The 13,911-nt window shown below is 37.9% G+C and overlaps 1 protein-coding gene across 1 annotated transcript in view; it reads right to left on the bottom strand.

Annotated features, from left to right (window-relative positions):
- Positions 1 to 4,457: 4,457 nt before the first annotated feature.
- Positions 4,458 to 13,911, bottom strand: part of FAM3C (FAM3 metabolism regulating signaling molecule C) — a 194,068-nt gene continuing 184,614 nt past the window's right edge. Inside the window, exons 7-10 of the mRNA XM_053716678.1 lie at positions 10,967 to 11,017; positions 9,810 to 9,894; positions 6,261 to 6,387; positions 4,458 to 4,702 (exon numbers count right to left, since the gene is read on the bottom strand). Coding sequence (XP_053572653.1) covers positions 4,610 to 4,702; positions 6,261 to 6,387; positions 9,810 to 9,894; positions 10,967 to 11,017 — 356 coding nt within the window. The 3' untranslated portion in view covers positions 4,458 to 4,609. The remainder of the gene's footprint in view (positions 4,703 to 6,260; positions 6,388 to 9,809; positions 9,895 to 10,966; positions 11,018 to 13,911) is intronic.

The raw sequence follows: 13,911 nt of genomic DNA, 5'->3' as shown, positions 1-13,911 counted from the left end.
CCGTGTGAGCCTTTGCTTGAGGAAGGGACGACGCTTGAATCAGAATGTCGTCCAGGTAAGGTACTACTGCAATGCCCCTTGGTCTTAGCACCGCTAGAAGGGACCCTAGTACCTTTGTGAAAATCCTTGGAGCAGTGGCTAATCCGAAAGGAAGCGCCACGAACTGGTAATGTTTGTCCAGGAATGCAAACCTTAGGAACCGATGATGTTCCTTGTGGATAGGAATATGTAGATACGCATCCTTTAAATCCACCGTGGTCATGAATTGACCTTCCTGGATGGAAGGAAGGATAGTTCGAATGGTTTCCATCTTGAACGATGGGACCTTGAGAAATTTGTTTAAGATCTTGAGATCTAGGATTGGTCTGAACGTTCCCTCTTTTTTGGGAACTATGAACAGATTGGAGTAGAACCCCATCCCTTGTTCTCTTAATGGAACAGGATGAATCACTCCCATTTTTAACAGGTCTTCTACACAATGTAAGAACGCCTGTCTTTTTATGTGGTCTGAAGACAACTGCGACCTGTGGAACCTCCCCCTTGGGGGAAGTCCCTTGAATTCCAGAAGATAACCCTGGGAGACTATTTCTAGCGCCCAAGGATCCAGAACATCTCTTGCCCAAGCCTGAGCGAAGAGAGAGAGTCTGCCCCCCACCAGATCCGGTCCCGGATCGGGGGCCAATATTTCATGCTGTCTTGGTAGCAGTGGCAGGTTTCTTGGCCTGCTTTCCCTTGTTCCAGCCTTGCATTGGTCTCCAAGCTGGCTTGGCCTGAGAAGTATTACCCTCTTGCTTAGAGGACGTAGCACCTTGGGCTGGTCCGTTTTTGCGAAAGGGACGAAAATTAGGTCTATTTTTTGCCTTGAAGGGCCGATCCTGAGGAAGGGCGTGGCCCTTACCCCCAGTGATATCAGAGATAATCTCTTTCAAGTCAGGACCAAACAGCGTTTTCCCCTTGAAAGGAATGTTTAGTAGCTTGTTCTTGGAAGACGCATCAGCCGACCAAGATTTCAACCAAAGCGCTCTGCGCGCCACAATAGCAAACCCAGAGTTCTTAGCCGCTAACTTAGCCAATTGCAAAGAGGCGTCTAGAGTGAAAGAATTAGCCAATTTGAGAGCATTGATTCTGTCCATAATCTCCTCATAAGGAGGAGAGTCACTATCGAGCACCTTAAGCAGTTCATCAAACCAGAAATATGCGGCAGTAGTGACAGGGACAATGCATGAAATGGGTTGTAGAAGGTAACCCTGCTGAACAAACATCTTTTTAAGCAAACCTTCTAATTTTTTATCCATAGGATCTTTGAAAGCACAACTATCCTCTATGGGAATAGTGGTGCGTTTGTTTAAAGTAGAAACCGCTCCCTCGACCTTGGGGACTGACTGCCATAAGTCCTTTCTGGGGTCGACCATAGGAAACAATTTTTTAAATATGGGGGGAGGGACGAAAGGAATACCGGGCCTTTCCCATTCTTTATTAACAATGTCCGCCACCCGCTTGGGTATAGGAAAAGCTTCTGGGAGCCCCGGCACCTCTAGGAACTTGTCCATTTTACATAGTTTCTCTGGGATGACTAAATTTTCACAATCATCCAGAGTGGATAATACCTCCTTAAGCAAAATGCGGAGATGTTCCAATTTAAATTTAAATGTAATCACATCAGATTCAGCCTGCTGAGAAATGTTCCCTAAATCAGTAATTTCTCCCTCAGACAAAACCTCCCTGGCCCCCTCAGATTGGGTTAGGGGCCCTTCAGAGATATTAATATCAGCGTCGTCATGCTCTTCAGTAACTAAAACAGAGCAGCCACGCTTACGCTGACAAGGGTTAATTTTGGCTAAAATGTTTTTGACAGAATTATCCATTACAGCCGTTAATTGTTGCATAGTAAGGAGTATTGGCGCGCTAGATGTACTAGGGGCCTCCTGAGTGGGCAAGACTCGTGTAGACGAAGGAGGGAATGATGCAGTACCATGCTTACTCCCCTCACTTGAGGAATCATCTTGGGCATCATTGTCATTATCACATAAATCACATTTATTTAAATGAATAGGAATTCTGGCTTCCCCACATTCAGAACACAGTCTATCTGGTAGTTCAGACATGTTAAACAGGCATAAACTTGATCAGAAAGCACAAAAAACGTTTTAAAATAAAACCGTTACTGTCACTTTAAATTTTAAACTGAACACACTTTATTACTGCAATTGCGAAAAAACATGAAGGAATTGTTCAAAATTCACCAAATTTTCACCACAGCGTCTTAAAGCCTTGAAAATATTGCACACCAATTTTGGAAGCTTTAACCCTTAAAATAACGGAACCGGAGCCGTTTTAAGCTTTAAACCCCTTTACAGTCCCTGGTATCTGCTTTGCTGAGACCCAACCAAACCCAAAGGGGAATACGATACCAAATGACGCCTTCAGAAGTCTTTTATAAGTATCAGAGCTCCTCTCACATGCGACTGCATGCCATGCCTCTCAAAAACAAGTGCGCAACACCGGCGCGAAAATGAGACTCTGCCTATGCTTTGGGAAAGCCCCTAAAGAATAAGGTGTCTAAAACAGTGCCTGCCGATATTATTATATCAAAATACCCAGATAAAATGATTCCTCAAGGCTAAATATGTGTTAATAATCAATCGATTTAGCCCAGAAAAAGTCTACAGTTTAAAGAAGCCCTTGTGAAGCCCTTATTTACAATCGTAATAAACATGGCTTACCGGATCCCATAGGGAAAATGACAGCTTCCAGCATTACATCGTCTTGTTAGAATGTGTCATACCTCAAGCAGCAAGGGACTGCAAACTGTTCCCCCAACTGAAGTTAATTGCTCTCAACAGTCCTGTGTGGAACAGCCATGGATTTTAGTTACGGTTGCTAAAATCATTTTCCTCATACAAACAGAATTCTTCATCTCTTTTCTGTTTCTGAGTAAATAGTACGTACCAGCACTATTTGAAAATAACAAACTCTTGATTGAATAATGAAAAACTACAGTTAAACACTAAAAAACTCTAAGCCATCTCCGTGGAGATGTTGCCTGTACAACGGCAAAGAGAATGACTGGGGTAGGCGGAGCCTAGGAGGGATCATGTGACCAGCTTTGCTGGGCTCTTTGCCATTTCCTGTTGGGGAAGAGAATATCCCACAAGTAAGGATGACGCCGTGGACCGGACACACCTATGTTGGAGAAAACTACATCTGGCAGACCCCATATGGCAACTAGTTGATCGAAGTTCCTCTGGTGGAGAGACCACTCTCCTGGGAGAACAGACCGACGGCTGAGAAATACAATACCCAGTTCTTCACTCCTGGAAGACAATCACCGTCAGGGAGTATTTGTTCTTTCCTGCCAGAACAGAATCTAGGACACTGCCTGTATTGACAAAGGACTAAAAGTCCCTCCTTGATGATGTATGTGTGCCACAGTCATGACACAGCCTGAACAAGGATGTTGTTGAGATAGAGAAATTGATAAACTCCTGGCTCTGATTACAGTAAGCAATGCTCCCAAACCTTTGTGAAGATTCGCAGAACTGTGGACAAACCAAAAGGAAGGGCAACCAACTGATAATGCTTGTTGAGAAAGGCAAACCTTAGAAATAGATAATGATCCTTGAGAAAAGGTATATGAAGAGGTCTATAGAAGACATAAATTGACCATGTAAATTAAGGGCAGAATTATTTTGAATTGCCTCCAGCTTGAAAGTAGAGACCCTTAAAGTCTCTTTACTAATAGCTTGCGGGCTATAATAAAGTAGTACAACAGTCTTACCTGACTGCAGCACCCCTCCCTCTGGGCTTACCAGCAAGATGTCATATCCAGTAGAGAGCCCATGCAGTGCATGTACAAGCACAGCAGAGGATCTAAGAGGAATACCAGTTGTCCAATAGGGGGAAGCTAAGGGTAGTTATGGCTGAAATCCTATATCGCACATAACAAGGTATTCCTGTGTCCCTGCATCATTCAGAGTGCTTTGAATCTCTTCTTTGCTTCTTTGTGAAAGGGTCTCACATTGGTCAGAGCTCACCATAAGATGAGCCATAAGAAGGTAGCATGATAACCTCTATCTTCAACCTTCTCCTGGGAGGCAAAGAACAAAAGCTGAGGAGATATGGGAGGTGGGAGGGATTAAAGTTCTTGTGTTGGTTATTGGCCTCTTCCTAGTGTTAAAAATTATATCCTACATGTTATGGATTTTCTATGGACTTATCCTACAAAATAAAAAAATAAAAATGTACACACTAAAATGTACTCTTAGAAAGGAATGCGCTACTTAATGCCATCATAACAAATGCATTGCCTGCATCTCATTCTGGCAACTAATTGGTTGACAGACATGTAACAAAGACTGGGAAATAAGTCCCTTAATAGGATTACTCAGTTTTTTTGTCAAAATCTCTTTATAAAAATACCTATTTTCGTTAGCAATAAATAAATCATACTCAAAATGTGCAGGCTCATGCTCATGTTGACACTAATAACAAAATCTTTCAGTATATTTACATCGCTTTATATATTTATACAGGAGTTGTTGTTTTTTTCTTCCCCAAGATGGCTTCCCAACACCATAGTCCAGATTGTTATTCCAACTGCTTGATCTGTTCAGTCTGATTGTTTCTGAGGAATGCAGCCCTCCATTTCCACAACTTCCGGCCAGCCCTCATATTTGTTTGTATCTTTATTATTCTTTATATGCTAGAAAAAAAAAAAATATCACTAGCTTTCGGTTCTAAATGAAAAACCTGTGAAAACATCTATTCTGTAATATGGTTGGTAGATGTTATGTATAGGAACTTACCCAATATCCGCACACTATTATTATTTTTAGTAATGTAATCAATTTAAAGGAACATCCCAGTGTAAAAATAAGAAATTATATATTTGGTTAGTGCATTTTATTTTTTACACAAATCTCCCCTCTTTTATATGTATTTAATGTCTTCAAAAGGGTTAAACACAGTCAAAGTTGTATTCCCAGAACACCACCATTCTGCTCCAGTGACTGGATCATATACCTGTACACCTGCTCTTGATTGGCTCTCAAACTGTATTGTTAACTGGAGAGACACTGGAGAAAAACCATTTTAATATGTATTTAACTCATTTGCAGAGGTTAAACACACAGAGATTTTTTTCTATTTTTTTCTTTTACTATTAAGCTACAACGTTTTATTTTTACACAAATTCCTTCCTTTTACAATATGTTTAATGCACAAGCAGTCAGATTTGCTTCCCTTGAAATACCCCCATACTATTCCAAATGAGAATATGGCTATTGATTGAAATAAAGTAATTTGTTTGAAAATAAAAATGCTTTAATAAGGTAAAACATTTTATTTTTATACCACCTTTGCGAGGGTAAAACGTATAGTTAGAGGAAAGCATTTGTACTATAGAGCATTTTAGTATAACTCTATTATGTCCCTTTAAAGGGACATTAAACCCCCAAAAAATCTTTCATGATTCAGAGTGAGAATACAATTTTAAACAACATTCCAATTTACTTCTATCATCTAATTTGCTTTATTCTTTAGATATCCATGCACATGGGTGAGCCAACCACACGAGTCATCTATGTGCAGACACCAAGCAGCAGCTACTGAGCCTATCTAGATATGCTTTTCAGCAAAAGGATATCAAGAGAATGAAGCAAATTAGATAATAGAAGTTAATTAGAAGGTTGCTTAACTGTCCTTTAGTATAGTACTGAATGTTTTACTAAATCTAAACTCCATGAGTTAGTTAATAATTCCATACACTAAAAAGCAGTATACATTACCATTAAACAAAAGCACAACATAATATATATATATATATATATATATATATATATATATATATATATATATATATATTATATTATAGTAGAATATTTTTACTTGCATTTTAGCTTGATAATTTAAAAGGGCATTGTATACATACGTTTTTAAAAGGGATTTTAGATCAGCATCTGTGCATATTCTTTATAATAGTGTCTATTAAATGCAGTTATATGAAAATTAGAGTATACTGTCCCGTTAATTATTTTGTAATAAAGTTTTGATTTTACTTTTTTAACCTCATGAAAGCACTAAGTGCTTCATAGCTTTTTTTTAAAAAACTTATCGTTTTGCTGTATGCCGGTTTTACCCCATTTCCAAATTATAATATTGTTAAAAATGTGGATTTCCGTTAAACCATTCTTCAGACTGACTGACATTATTGCATATTTTCTTGAACAAAATAAAAATAAAAAGCTTATCTTTATACTGACTTGTTCGAATGGACTCTTTGTCTTTATTCCTTTTCCACCAACAAAAACCCAGTTGTCTCTAAATGCCAGCGTGTTAATTGATGTGCTACCAAGTTCTGAAATCAACTTCCGTGCTTCGTCATTAAGTCTGAAAAAGTAATACAAATAGGGTTAAATGAAATGTCAAGTTCAATACAGTAAAGGGAGCAAGGTCATCAGGCCTCCCTAAAAGGCCACATTTTGAGGATATTTGAACTAGAGCACAGGTGAAACAATCAGCTGATTAGTAAACGGTTATTTTACCTGCTCTTATCCAAGGTAATCCAGAAAACCTGGACTGCTGGGGAGGCCTAAGGACAGGTTTAAAAACCAGTAGTCTAGACAAAAAATGTTCATGATTCAGATAGGGCATGCAATTTTAATCAACTTTCTTAATTTACTTTTATCATACAAATTTGCTTTGTTCTCTTGGTATTCTTTGTTAATTGCTAATTTTTAAGCCCTTGAAGGCTGCCTCTTATCTCAGTTTTTCACAGAGAGCGCTAGTTCATGTGTGCCATATAGATAACATTGTGCTCACTCCTATTGAGTTACTTATGAGACAGCTCTGATTGGCTAAACTGCAAGTCTGTCTAAAGAACTGAAATAAGGGGGCAGTCTGCAGAGGCTTAGATACAAGGTAATCACAGAAGTAAAAAGTGTATCAATATAACTGTGTTGGTTATGCATTACTGGGGAATGGGTAATAAAGGGATTATCTATCTTTTTAAACAATACAAATGCTGGAGTACCACCTCTACACGTATTTATTCTCCCACCCCTGGAATACCTCTTTTTCTGTTTTACCATAAACACCGCTTGCTTCCCGTAGGAGCAGTGTTGCTGACACGGCTGGAGAGGGGGGATTTTATTGTTCAAGCTTTCTAAGTGTTTCATTTTATGTTTTGCAAATTCTGGAGTAGACTGTCCCTTTAGTAAGAAAACAGTTACAAGAGGCAAGCTGCGGTGGACAGGGGCACGTATATGCGCCCCTGTCCACCGCAGCTTGATAAATCGACCTCATAGAATTTTTAAGAAAAACAAAAGTAGCATATTTCTAGAACTTTCAAAATGCAACAACATTTATTTCATATGGTCAAACACAGATGATAGGGGTAAGCACCCCAATTAAAACGTAATTGCGACCACCACATATAAAATATGCAGCGTATAAAAATTAGGATGGGTAAAAAAATAAAAATAATAATAATTATCTGAGTACTAACTAAAAATACTAATTATAAGTCCTACACTAACAAACTAGACAAGGCCGTTCTCCAATAATAAGCGCCATGAGGCCAAACTATCAAGCTCCGAATGGAGCTTGATGCACCTGTTTCCGCCTTCAGGCTCGCCAGAAACAGCAGTTATGAAGCAGCGGTCTAAAGACCACTACTCCATAACTAATTCGCTGCCTCTGAGGCTGTGGTCTGCAATCCGCCCGATCCTATATGATCGGCTGATTGACACCCCTTGCGGCCGCAAATCTGCAGGGGGGTGGCATTGCACAAGCAGTTCTGGTGAACTGCTTGTGCAACGATAAATGCCGACAGCGTATGCTGTCGGCATTCAGCGATGTCTGTTGAACATGATACGCTACATCGGATCATGTCGGACAGACATTGATAAATTGGCCCCCATGACTTTTGTGCTTTTCACTTATGACTTTCTTAAAGGCAAACATTTTATCTACCATGGTTTATGCTCCAAAGGATATATGAAAAAAATAAATACAATTGATGAATACATATATGGCGTCATAAAACTAGTTAAATAAGCCTTAAAATGTTTGTCCCTTTTAAAAATCAGATTAAATGAAAACAGGAAGGTAAGATAAGAAGCAACTTAGGTTGAGGATAAAAAATAATCCAAAATGGAGACACACAGATATAGCACATCAAGCTCTAATATCCATCTTGCATTTAACAGAGCCACAAGAAAAGATGGTCTTAAAATGTCAGAAAATCTGAAATATAGATGATCTTAAAGTCTCTGGGCTGGCTATATTATTAAAGAATGCTCTCCAGCACTTCTATTTTCCTGGTGGAACAATCTTAAACCACTTTTTACCCTGAAAACACAGGGTGTCTCATTAAGGGGCGTATACTGCATTTTGCTATGGGGAGGAGATGCAGACATTTCAAAAGTGCAGAATAAAATTTGTATTTTAAAAGACTTACAAAACGAATAATTAAACCATTCACACAAAAGTACACAGGAAAAAATGGTATTGTTAAGGTGCAACAAAAATCGTAACAAAATTCTTCATTAAAATCGTATTTCATAAAAAACTTAAAATGTGTATGTAGATTACACAGGAATAAAATTGTATTAAATATGCACAGCGAAAATAGAAATTTAAGTACACTGGATGTTCAAAAAACACACAGAGATTTGTACTTATAAGTACAAAATACAAAGCGTAATTGGTTTTTTTTTGTAATATGGGCTAAACATGGGCGTATATGAAATTGTCTCTCTCTAATCCTAGCACAATTATGTAAAGATTTTCGCACTACAGATCTCACAGTTATTTTTTGAAAACTAAAAAGGTGGCAAGCTTTTCTCAAAACACTCAAAATACTTATAACCCTAAAAGAAAAAAACACATGCTTACAAAAACAAAGGATATTGGGAGATGCTATACGCAGAACGCAGCATAATGTAATTTATATTGGCTGCAGGATTTAATTTGTAAATTGCGCCCCCTGCTCACTGCTAACTTCGCCAAACTAATTAAACTCGCTTATAAGGAGCAAGCATAAACATAGTCCTCTTGCGGAAGACATAACTTCATAGCTTCAACATAAATGCAAGCGCTATGAAGCCACATAACTGCAAGCGCTATGAAGCCACATAACTGCAAGCGCTATGAAGCCACATAACTGCAAGCGCTATGAAGCCACATAACTGCAAGCGCTATGAAGCCACATAACTGCAAGCGCTATGAAGCCACATAACTGCAAGCGCTATGAAGCCACATAACTGCAAGCGCTATGAAGCCACATAACTGCAAGCTCTATGAAGCCACATAACTGCAAGCTCTATGAAGCCACATAACTGCAAGCGCTATGAAGCCACATAACTGCAAGCGCTATGAAGCAACATAACTGCAAGCGCTATGAAGCCACATAACTGCAAGCGCTATGAAGCCACATAACTGGAAGCGCTATGAAGCCACATAACTGGAAGCGCTATGAAGCCACATAACTGGAAGCGCTATGAAGCCACATAACTGCAAGTGCTATGAAGCCACATAACTGCAAGTGCTATGAAGCCACATAACTGCAAGTGCTATGAAGCCACATAACGGCAAGCGCTATGAAGCCACATAACTGCAAGCGCTATGAAGCCACATAACTGCAAGCGCTATGAAGCAACATAACTGCAAGCGCTATGAAGCAACAGTCCACCAGACTAAAAAACACAAGGATATAGGAGAATTACAAATGTTTCTGGAGTAAACATATTACAATAGTTACTATTTAAGCAGTAACTTGAATGCAGAGAGGAAGAAAACTAGTTCCTTACTTTGTAGCTCCGTCATCGTAAGTTGCCATTAACACTATTGTTCCATCTTGGATAGACTTAACAAACTCGATAAATGGGCCGACCTCTGGGGGGGGGAAACAGTTTATTAAAGTCAGTTGTTTGTTTAATTCTGTTGAACTTAAAATAGGTTAAAAAAATTATCTGACATTCAAAATACCATTGAATAACAACTCCCACTTTAAAATGTTTGATGTGTGAAGATGCACTTCCTCCCCCCCATACCCTGTAAACAAGTGCAAAAATAAATCCACTGTCTCACCCAAGAGAACTAATTTAAAGGGACATAAAATTGTAATGTTTTCTTTTAGGATTCAGAAAAAGCAGGTGATTTTACACAGTTTTCCAAGTTACTTCTATTATATCATTTGTTAATATCCTTTGTTTAAAAGGATACCTAGGTAGACTAAGGAGCTGCTAATTGGTTGCTGCACAAAAATGCTTCATGTTATTAGCTCGCCCATTGCATTAACTAGCTCCCAGTAGAGCATTGCTGCTTCTTCAACAAATGATACCAAGAAAAATTAGATGATTATTCTATACCTGAATCATGACAAAAAAATGGCTTTCATGTCCCTTTAACAACAGAAGGTGCATTCTTTTTTGTTTTGTTTCTAGAGGCGCTGGTTAAAAATAAATAAATAAAATATATATATGTGTGTGTGTGTGTGCGCGCGTTTAAGAGCAAATGGTTAAAGAGAACGGGGCTGCAGTAATTTTTTACTTTTAACTTGTGTGTAGTGTTTTGGAAAAGAGTTTAATTTACAAATTTCTCTCAAGAGGAGTGTTATTTTGAATAACATTTCTGTTTTAGACCTAGAATTCAAAGTATGATGCTGTTGCGGACAAATGTTTTCCTAGTATTGCCATAAATGAATGGAGGCAAAGCAAGGCTCACATATCTTGGTTCCAGCGACATTTGTTGAAGCTCTCGACATGTTGAGCCCCACTAATGGTTACCTACTGATAGTACAGATGCTGGCAATTTTAGACCCAACATTAAATGAACACACAACCATTTATATTTGGATTTCACTATTATATCTTGCTGAGCAATACAAAACATCTATTATGATCTAGCCCTACAAAAGACATGATAGAGGTCAAGAAAGGAATACAATCTTAGTAATAGGGCTTACCTCCTCCCCACAGGTCATAATACTTTGTGTCTATCAGCTCGCCAGTTTTTCCTAGAAAAAGATATTTAGCATTTAGAGGCAATACTGTAACAACAACTGAATTAAATTAGAAAAACATAATTTATGTAAGAACTTGCCTGATAAATACATTTCTTTCATGGTGGCGAGAGCCCATAAGGCCCCATTTGTGACGGCTCATGGACTCTCGCCACCTATATGAAAGAAAACAATTTATGTAAGAACAAAACTGATAAATGTATTTCTTTGATGGTGGCGAGAGTCCACGAGCTGTTACATATGGCTCCTTGTGGGCTCTCGCCACCCATATGAAAGAAATGGCTACTATAGAAGGTTTTATTGTTTAAGTTTTGATGCATAAAAAAGTATTTGCACCAGATCACTGATAGGTATTGGGGCGAACAGAATCACTTAAAGGGACATGTTTTCATTGTTGCATCTAAAAGGGCATTTTAAAATGAATGCCCCTGTACTAAGAAAAAAAAACGCTTGTAATTTCTTTAGTTGTTGCTGTTTAAAAGCGGCTCAATTAAATAGAAGTTGTTAATTATTTATATTTATTTCAATATAAAAAAATGTAGAAAGCATTTAATATATTTATATTCATATCATATGCTTAATAAAATGTGTTTATTATAAAACTGTGTTTTAAATGTAATGGTATACCAAAAGGTTTGAAATCAGAGTTTCTAACATTTTAATATTTTTTTCTATTGTCCACTAATGACAGCTGCATGGTTTAACAGCTTATATTTGTTCTGCTATTTTGCATGCAATATAGCTCCCACCCTACCTGAGCAGAATGCTTTCCCCTGCTATTCCCACCTCCTATAACCTCCGATCCAATAACAGCACATTATTTAGCTTGCCTCAATACAAAAAGAAAGCAGCTCGATCCTCCTTTTCCTACAGAGCACCACAATTATGGAATGACCTCCCTCACACTTTAAAAACTTCCCCAAGCCTAAAATCCTTTAAGAGATCCCTCTCTACATATCTCAAAATAGAATGCTCCTGTCATGGTTGATTAAATATTTCCTACCTGCACTATGTTAAATTTTGCATATATTGTGTATTATTATTGTTTTTGTATTTTATTGTACCCTATTGTATCAATGCAATATTTTGTGGACCCAGGACATACTTGAAAACGAGAGAAATCTCAATGTATCCTTCCTGGTAAAATATTTTATAAATAAAAAAAATAAATAAAATAAAATATATTCCTCAGACACAATGATTATCTTGAAAACATATACAGAAATAAAATAAAAAGTTGCACTATATACTCTTAAAAGCAGTAAAATATATATTTTAAAGGGATGTGTAATGTATTTTCTTTAAATGAATGCATAGTAAAAGCATTTTACATCTATGTTTCCAAATATCTCCCTAAAGCAATAATTCCTTTTTTTTTTTTCCACCCGGTTTCTCCTCTGGCTGGCAGCAATCCACTGTCCGCATTTACCATTGTACCCGAGACCGGGGAGATTTAAATTATCCACCTAAAATTTGCAGAAAAGGGCAGGGAAGTCTGATAACTGCTGCTTTATAAATCGTGCCTGCAGGTTTGCTTGTGCGAACCTGCAGTTAAAGAAGAGAGAAGGGCTTGATAAATTGAGCCCTATATGGCAGCTGCTTTTGCAACTATTAAAGGGATAGGAAAGTGAAAATTAAACTTGCAGGATTCAGATAGCACATGTAATTTTAAGACATTATTAAATTCACTTATATTTTTAAATGTGCTTCTTTCTCTTGGTTTCCCTTGCTGAAAAAGAATACGCACATATCCTACACTAGTGGGAGTTGGCTGCTGATTGGTGCCTGCACACATTTGTCTCTTGTGATTGGCTAACTAGATGTGTTCAGCTAGCTGCCAGTAGCGCAATGCTGTTCCTAAAGCAAAGGAAAAAAGATAATGATGCAAATTTGATAATAGAAGTACATTGGAATGTTAAAATTGTATGTTCTATCTAAATCATGAAAGACAATTTTGAGGTTTCCTGTCCCTTTAAGTACACTATTGTCCCTAACAGGCCATATTTTAAAAATCATAATTTATGTAAGAACTTACCTGATAAATTCATTTCTTTCAGATTAGCAAGAGTCCATAAGCTAGTGACGTATGGGAAATACAATCCTACCAGGAGGGGCAAAGTTTCCCAAACCTCAAAATGCCTATAAATACACCCCTCACCACACCCACAATTCAGTTTAACGAATAGCCAAGAAGTGGGGTGATAAGAAAGGAGCGAAAGCATCAAAAATAAGAAATTGGAATAATTGTGCTTTATACAAAAAAATCATAACCACCACAAAAAAGGGTGGGCCTCATGGACTCTTGCTAATATGAAAGAAATTAATTTATCAGGTAAGTTCTTACATAAATTATGTTTTCTTTCATGTAATTAGCAAGAGTCCATGAGCTAGTGACGTATGGGATAGCAGATACCCAAGATGTGGAACTTCCATGCAAGAGTCACTAGAGAGGGAGGGATAAAATAAAGACAGCCAATTCCGCTGAAAAAGATCCACAACCCAAATAAAAAAAATGAAATAATAAGCAGAAGAATCAAACTGAAACAGCTGCCTGAAGTACTTTTCTACCAAAAACTGCTTCAGAAGAAGAGAAAACATCAAAATGGTAGAATTTAGTAAAAGTATGCAAAGAAGACCAAGTTGCTGCTTTGCAAATCTGATCAACAGAAGCTTCATTCTTAAAAGCCCAGGAAGTAGAAACTGACCTAGTAGAATGAGCCGTAATCCTTTGAGGCGGGGACTTACCCGACTCCACATAAGCATGATGAATCAAAGACTTTAACCAAGATGCCAAAGAAATGGCAGAAGCCTTCTGACCTTTCCTGGAACCAGAAAAGATAAATAGACTAGAAGTCTTTCTGAAACCTTTAGTAGCTTCAACATAATAT

This window comes from Bombina bombina, chromosome 6 (assembly GCF_027579735.1).
Source record: "Bombina bombina isolate aBomBom1 chromosome 6, aBomBom1.pri, whole genome shotgun sequence".
Lineage (NCBI taxonomy): Eukaryota > Metazoa > Chordata > Amphibia > Anura > Bombinatoridae > Bombina > Bombina bombina.
Note: the sequence above shows the minus strand (reverse complement) of the source record. Positions and strands in the feature narration are given on the sequence as shown.